The sequence below is a fragment of the Pagrus major genome, chromosome 15 (assembly GCF_040436345.1).
Source record: "Pagrus major chromosome 15, Pma_NU_1.0".
NCBI classification, from domain to species: domain Eukaryota; kingdom Metazoa; phylum Chordata; class Actinopteri; order Spariformes; family Sparidae; genus Pagrus; species Pagrus major.
In genome coordinates this window covers 25,428,334-25,436,441 of record NC_133229.1, presented here as the reverse complement: position 1 = coordinate 25,436,441, position 8,108 = coordinate 25,428,334, and the positions used below count along the sequence as shown (strand labels likewise).

The window sequence follows — 8,108 nt, the reverse complement described above, 5'->3', positions numbered from 1 at the left end:
TACAAAACAACTTCTGCCCTGAGACCAGAGGAGACAGTTGACTCCCTTTTGTCCAACTATGTTGCCCTGATAACAGAAAAATACAACTTCTGCCCTGAGACCAGAGTAAAGTAAAGTAAACTTGACTAAAAAAAGTATAGTACTTGAGTGAATTTACTTAGTTAAATTCCAATACTGCAACTAAGTAGCTTCAAAATAAACATAGTGGAGTAAAAAGTAAACCTATTTAAATGTATAAATGTAGTGAATATGAAGTTTTTGTACAGTTAGGTGCAGGCTAACGTTAATTAGCTAACGGTAGTTCTTTTAAACCACTGCTAACATTTTCTCGTATGGTCTTTTGCTGAACAAAATGTATGTGGCTTTCGTGAATTAGCTTATAGTCACAAGTAAAGTCTGGGATATTATTAGTTTCTTCGACAGGTATTATTGAAGTGAAATATTAACACATATATTATCTCACATACCTGCCAGTACTCGAAGTTCAACCTGCATGTTGTGGCCGTCGTCGAACGAGCAGCGACAAAAAAAAAAACCTCTCCGGCATCCGTAGTTTGATGACGTCACAGCCAAACATGGCGGCTCGCAGCGAGTGAATGAACTAGAGGCAAAAACACAACAAAGGTGTTCGCGAAAACATGAACGAAGTTTGATTAGAAAGTATCAGCCGTGTTGTTTTAATCTACGGAGCATCCTCGAAGCTAGTTAATACAATAATGTTGAGCAGAGGCTGCGTCGTTCCTGCTGTTTTATCGGACCATGTCAGAGTCTGCTGCTGGCAATCCCGAGTTCACTGAGCTGTGGAGGAGTGTGTCCAAACTTTGTGACAGCAAAACACAAGACAAGAAAACAGGACAGCAGATGCCTGGCACAGCAACATCAGCCATGCGTAAAGGTGAGGCTGCAGATCGGTTGAAAAAAGGCAGCGATCTGTTGCCTAGCACGTGTTGTTGAACAACGGTATAAACTGATCGCATGAAAACATTCAACCCTGAGTGTATACGTGGAGGAGTGGCAGCGGCCATTAGGCGATCAAACCTAACGTGATAGAAACAACATGCTGTCTGACACACAACCAGCCCATTTCTTACTGACCACAAGCATTCACACATTATTGACATTGTTGTTGTTCCACTTGTAGTTGTGAGAAAGACTAAAGTAATATATATAACATCATATATTATCAGCCTTTGAGTGGGATTATATTTGGATGGATAGAGTGTTTGAACGTATAGCAAATCATTACATGCAGCTGTAATACTGTTAAGTTAAAAGCACTAAAATAATGAACCTGGGCAAATGTACTGTTGATGATCTTAATCAGCTGATTTGATATAACATTTGATTTCTGATTGACACACAGATCTGCAGAGTCCTAAGGGCCGAGGCTACAGCAGATACCCCGGCTTGAATAATGGGGATTCTCCAGGCGACGTCGAACCATCACAAGACATTTTCTGGGATTCCACATCTCCCACTCAGGCTAATACTGGTAAACAACACAGACACTCAACACAGAAATCACATCTGAATGGCAGGTGGCAACATGCACACCTTCTCAAAACGTTCCTTGTTATTTTACTTCATGGCCATTAGATAAGGGGAAGAGAAATGCATAACCATGCATATGAAATAAACTGAAAAATAAATTGTCGTGCATGCTTTTCAGAAAGAGGTCCTGCTTTGCATTTGAATGAAAAGAATAATGATGTTACAATTATGCCATATTTATCATGTGAAATTCGTGTGCATGTTTTTTGTGATGTTATTAGTTTAACAAGTATTTGTTTTCATCTGTCTCCTGGATCAGGGCACAGGAAACATGTTGTTGTGGAAATATCAGATATTGTCAACCGAATCGCTCCAAAGGTCAGTTGTTTCACCTTCAGTAACATTAAACACTCTGGATCAACATATCCGAATGTCACGGTAGAAATTGGCTCTTTATCTTCACACTAACACTGTCACTCAGTTCTGTGTGCTGTACTCAGGCTTTTAGACTTGTTCACTTTATATTTTGAAATAAATTTGTAAACTTTTTGCTTGTGTCTTACACAGGATGTGAAACGGAAGGGGACTGATTCTCCTCTGCTGCAGTGGATAGGTGACAGCGCCATCCCGTGCACACCGGACATTCCAAAGCCACGACTCAGGAAGAAGTCCTGTCGGTGTGTAATCAATTTAATGACCTGTGGCTTTATTCCTGACATAAACAAACACCATATGCAAGCATTAGTAGTCACTTTTACCTCTAGCGCTATATTATTTGTCATTTTTCTGTCTCTTTTTTGTTTTTTTCCTCATCAATCGTTTCCCCTCTACAGGCAGAGCAGCGTGGACGACCTCTTGAAACTGGCCAGACAGTTTGACGAGAACATGCAACAAGACAGGGAGAGTTCAGCAGAGCTTAACGCTGTCAACAACAGCCTCAATGAATGTGGGAACACTTCCAAAACAAAACTGACAGAGACTTCGTACCCTAGCAATGTGAAGGACCTAAAGTGTCCATCTTCATCGGATCAGGTGGAGGCGGAGCTGCACGCTCTGTTTGACTGCTCCACTCAGAAAGTCAGCGGCCGGCTAAGTCAGGGCTCCTCAACATCAGCCTGCTCACAGGAAGTAAAAGGCCAACCAGTGACTTCAACTTCAGCTGAACCCCCACAATCAGAACTCAAGCCAGCTGATAAGTCCGGCCTTGCTGAAGAAAAGGGATCTTGTGGTCTTAGTGCGAACAATTGTGATGACTTTGATGACGACTGGGAGAATGACGACATACTTAATGACTCTTTTGTGCTGGAGATGACCCAGAATCCCATCCAGCAATATCTCACTAACACTAAAACCACCTTGCAGTCCGACCCTAAGACAAACACCTCTGCGTGCAAACCTACTGCAAATACAAACTCTGCACATCAGCCTTCGAACTTGCACTGCAAGCCAAGCCGCAGTGCACTCCAGGAACTTTGTCCTAAACCAAAGACTACCAACCGAAGCACTTTCAAGTTAGAGCCCAACCCTCACTTCCAGCCCAAGATGGCTGCCAAGGAGGCTTCCAAGTCCAGTTTCACTGTCATACATCCTAAACCACAGACGTTGGAGCGAAAATCTACTACCACAAAGACACCATCTACTCCTCAACCTGACAAGATCACTACTGATCAGAAGGAGATTTGTGTAGCTGCAGACTCTGTTAAAGACATTACAGACAGCTTATGGGGCGATGATGATGACGAGCTGCTCTATCAGGTATGTGACAGCGTGGAGAGGATCTCCAACAGTCAGCCACAGCAAGTGAGCCCCAATAACTGCCAAGAAAAACAAGATATTGCTGAAGACAGACAGCGAAAAACCACCACGCCTCTGCCAATCGACACGGCCTGGTCCATGAACCCCAGTGCCAGTGCTAAAAGACAGTCGCCATGTGCTTTTGTTCGTTCTAACTCATTACCGGGGACTAGCTGCGAAGCTGTGAACTACCAAGGATGGAACGTTCCCATGAAAGGTGCCAACAACCAATCACGGATGTCTCAGAGCCTCCCAGGAAGCCACATGAGTCTGGGCAGATTCAGCCAGCGTCGGGATTCATCTGGAACTTTCCAGGCTGGAAATGCTAATGTGGACATGAAGCCACATACAGTGACAGCCGGGGCACCGCAGAAGTTCAAGTCACAACACACAGCCTTCAAGAGAAATGTCTCTGACTCAGCAGTTATATGCAACAAAGGTAAGCTGTCTGACTGTCGATATTTCAGTGCTTCCCACAGAGTAGCCATGTATCAGTGGCAGGGGGCAAAGCGTCCAGGAAATAAGATTCAGAAATCAGCTCTCTTTTTCAGAATTGCTTTCAAAGTTTGTCTACATCGTTTTGCTTTAATTGTCCACCTTAATGGACACACACTGGCTTGCCTCGCCTCTCTGTTTCTCTCTCCCTGTATGCGTCTGTTGACTTTCTTCATCAGCAGTATGTTTTATAAAGTCAGAATACACCTCGCAGTTTGGATTTTTGCACCTGCGAATCCCTTTTCACACCAGCAGGTGAGCCGCATGTGTCGTTAATTACGTAGCCTGTTGAAACTATCGAAACCAACATGGTACCGAATAACATTGCAACAACCAGGTGCACTTACAAGCTTGTGTGAAACAACGGCACTAGTAGGCAAGTACATTAAATAAGAGGTCGCGTCACAATCATTTGACGGGGGGATGTAACACCAGAGGACATATTTCTCTCTGTGTGTGCCTCTCTGCAAAGCATGTGTGAATGTCAGTAGACAGGAAGTGCAGACAGAGGGCAGATTGTCCACTAGTTAATCGATCATGGATGGCGTCGTCAGATGGATAAAAAAGAAAAAGCTGCGTTAGTTCTTCTTCCTTTCCTTCTTCTTTAGTGTTGATTGGTGGATCACAAATCGACTTCGAAAGGTGCATACCATCATCTACTGTATCTATGAGTGTGTTGATGCTGTGCTTGTTAAATCAATGAAAACAATTTGGCTTTGTTTTATTGCTCTGTTTATTGGTTCTAATTTTTGCTGATACTGATAAATAGCTGACAGTATGAAATTGCCATTATCGGGGCCAATAATTTATCAGTCTGATATATGTCCTGCATCACAAGCCATCAGTACAATTTATTCACGCAAGCATTTCTTTCAAACAGCACAGATTATTGTCTAAAATTGAAGAAAATGCATTTGACAAACTACATTCAGCACAGTGTGTAACAACTAAAGACATGTCCATTAAGACAAGTTCAGTCAGAGCTGAAGCTCTTCTTGGTAAATGGTTATTTTTGTCTACTCAGTGCATCTTTGCAGCTCTTTTTCATCTTCTATCCTCAGCAGTTTGCTCTAAGACTGGGTACTGAAGTAAAAACTCACCAGTAAAACAGATGTCACATGTTGTTCTTATAATCATTGACAGTTCAGTGCATGTGCACATGAACAATTCTTCCCCAAAGCCAGTAAACACTGTGCCATGGATTTAATTTGTGATGCTGTCAAGAGTCCAAACCTCAGGAAGTTTCAGTGCCAATGAATTGCAGAGCGATTGGACATTGAGGGATGATTTTTTTTGTACTTTCAAATGAGCTTCACCGTGGGTACGCACTGGTCTGAGATATGGAAGCAAGGATTTCACGTTAACAAGTTCTGATGTAGGGCCGATTTCCCATTTTCTCTTCAGGTCTTTGCAAGTGTTTTAACTCTCAGAATTTCCCGGCAAAACCATATTCAGTGTTTCCAGTCATTTTTCTCACTTTTCCTCTCTTCTTTCCAGTTTTTGTCACAAGCCAGATGACGGGGAAGTGCTCTGCAGCCGAGATCGAGAAGAAGAAACAGGAAGCCTTGGCCAGGAGGCGACTGCGAATGCACAATGTCCCAAAACCATAGATGAGCTCTGAACAAGCCTTTACAAAACTCTTCATTCCACAGATGTTCAACAGAATATAATCTTAGATATCGTCCATGATGGTGTTAAAAGATCAGTGGTAGATCACTAGGTTTGGATGCCTAGCTTGATTTAATGCCTGTTAGAGCTGCTGGACGTTTTTGCTGCTACTGTAAAAACATGTTTACCAGAAGGGAGTTTGATGCTCAGTCTCAGATCGGGACTACATTAACAGTAAAAAAAAAGATTTTCCTGAGCATTTTCACACTTTGACTGAAAAATAGTTTACATCCACTGAGTTTAAACATAATTCTAAATGCTTATCCAAACATTTTTTCCTGTTGTTTTCCAGCATTGTCATTTCAGCTTTCTGCACACAGAAAATGTTTTTCACTAACTTTTGCTTTGGCTTAATCATAAATAGTTCCATCTCAGTGTTACTTCTAAAACACAACTTTAACAGACTTTAAAAAACATGTTTTGTTGACGTTATCCATAAAAACCTGCTGTCTGCCGACAATTTCCAGTGTGCACAGGAGATACTTGCTGTATTCTCTACAGTATATGTTTAATAAGACAGATTATGTGCCTGCATCCTCAGTGTCTTTGGCAGTTTTTATAACTTTGAAATCAGAAGAACATTTCTTTAGTTGAAGTAAATTAAGACAGTATTTTAACACAATCTAAAGCTTTTTCTTTTCTCTGTCCGTTTGTACATGAAAACAAGCATGCCATGATTCAGCTGATTTTGTTTCGTTAATATTTCTTGTTCTGTTTTTGCCTGTATTTTGTTTGTGCATGTCACATTTGTCATCATTTCAATTTGCACAGTCAGAATCAAGCGTTAATACTGTATGACAGTGTCATGGCCCTCCTCTGTAGGCACAGTTTGTTGTAATAGATATGTTATGCACCTTTTGGAAATTCCTAATCCAACGGCAGTAAAACCACAACCATGGATATGAATGTTCTGATTCCCACTAGATAAGACTGAAATGAGGAGGATGGCCTCACCACAGTGCCTAGCAGCTTTGATCTGCTGTGTTATGAGGTGTGTGTAGGCAGGTGAGACATCAGATAGAAATGTTGGTGACCTCTTTGTTTCTAAATTAGTGCCTTAGTACATGATGACGAATCTGATCCCAGCAACATGAAGGACATCTCCTTAATTATCTGTAATGATGTTCATGCCTTCTGTGAGCACAGTTGGTTACTAAAACACTCTTCATTGCTTGTAGCTGTTTCATTTAACTGTAGTTTCAGTTGTCTGACTGTTATCCACATTTTCAGACATCATGTTGTTATTATCTATGTTTTTGGTCTCACCTACCAAACCCCAAGCAAAGAAAATAACGTTTGTCACTTTGAATAAACTGCCACATTCAAAACTGATATGGATGCTTTTTTTTTTTTTTAAGTTCTTAAAATGCACATTAAACACCTTAACGGACACTTGTATTGGTCTTGTAAGCATTTTAGCCACCACGTGTAAATTACTCCTCCACTGACACTTACACAAGCTTACTACAGTTCATAATGGATCTTTTGAAAGCAGCCATGTGAAACTGCTCGAACTGACCTGCCAGAGATCTAACTGATCATCAATGCATGTGCCAGATTGTTGATTGTTCAGGTGAGCAGTCGGGTGTCATGGTCCCCTTAAATTAAACATGAAACGACCAGAAATCTGGCTAGAGTAAAGATTAGTTGGGGATGACCAACTCTGTGCTAAAATCTTCCTTAATCAGTGCTTGTTGGGCTCTAAACGTCTAATCCAGTGAGCTAGTAAAATGTTTAAAATCGACGCCATAGAGGCTGAGATAACCTGACTTAGGCAGGCTTTAAAGGGTAACTCCACCACTTTTACACATTCAAGTGTGTTTACAGGTCTTGAGAAGTACTACTGCATATGTGGCTCCAGAGGAAGCTGCATGTAGTCTGATAAATTGCCCCCAGTGATGTCACTCTGTGGCTAAGTTGCATTGTGGGTAATGTACGCTCCAAGTTTTGAAAAGAAAGAATAATGCTTGGATTAAAAGAGGCAGTATCTCTGGTTCTGCTGTATCGATACGGATCATTTGATTTTAAACTGTCCGTAATGAGTCCAACAGTGTTACAGGAGTGCAATGCTGGACTAGTGGACTGCTTTTAAAAACCTGGTGCCTACATTACCCACAATGCAGCTCAGCCCCTAACATCACTGAAGGCAATTTACCAGATTACAGATCAGGTTTTTTTTTTTAAGTCCCTTAAGAGCCACAGAGGCCGTTGGACAGCTGTTTTCACAGGCTGAGGACTGCTCCTGACTGGACCTTGTGAAAAATTGGCTGCGTTCTTCATAGATGTCTTTTTTGCTGCATCATTGGCTCTCACTTTTCTATCAAACAGCTGGTCAGGACTGAGTGTACAGGGACTGTCTCCATCACTCTAACCTCTGTGTATTTCAGGGCTGTTGACAGGTCGAGCAGATATGACGGAGCCTTTTTTGCAAACACTCAAATCTGTTTTCAACAAGTTGCTGCCAGAAAAGGAAGACCATTGTGGACATGCAATAGCCTCAGTGTGGAGCGTATTATTGTTATTAGACGTGAGGGATTATTTTAATATGAGGGCTAATTTGTCCTCTGGCCCCTTATCACTCTCCTCACCTGCTGTAACTGTGAGGGTAACACAATGTTCCTCTTTGTAATCCCAAGAGAATTCTTCAGTGTTCCTCCTTC

General features: G+C 41.7%; 1 protein-coding gene across 1 annotated transcript; it reads left to right on the top strand.

Moving 5' to 3' along the window:
• The first annotated feature begins 588 nt into the window (after positions 1–588).
• etaa1b (ETAA1 activator of ATR kinase b) lies at positions 589–6,780 on the top strand. Its single transcript, XM_073481333.1, has 6 exons — positions 589–895; positions 1,364–1,492; positions 1,811–1,869; positions 2,059–2,168; positions 2,325–3,724; positions 5,278–6,780. The coding sequence occupies exons 1-6, from the start codon at positions 760–762 to the stop codon at positions 5,388–5,390; spliced, it is 1,947 nt and encodes a 648-aa protein (XP_073337434.1). The 5' UTR covers positions 589–759; the 3' UTR covers positions 5,391–6,780.
• Positions 6,781–8,108: the final 1,328 nt, after the last annotated feature.

Coding starts and splice junctions, on each gene's coding strand:
- etaa1b (XM_073481333.1), top strand. CDS start 760: ATGTCAGAGTCTGCTGCTGGCAATCCCGAGTTCACTGAGCTGTGGAGG. Junction 1,493..1,810: donor TCCCACTCAGGCTAATACTG/GTAAACAACACA, acceptor CTCCTGGATCAG/GGCACAGGAAACATGTTGTT. Junction 3,725..5,277: donor AGCAGTTATATGCAACAAAG/GTAAGCTGTCTG, acceptor TCTTCTTTCCAG/TTTTTGTCACAAGCCAGATG.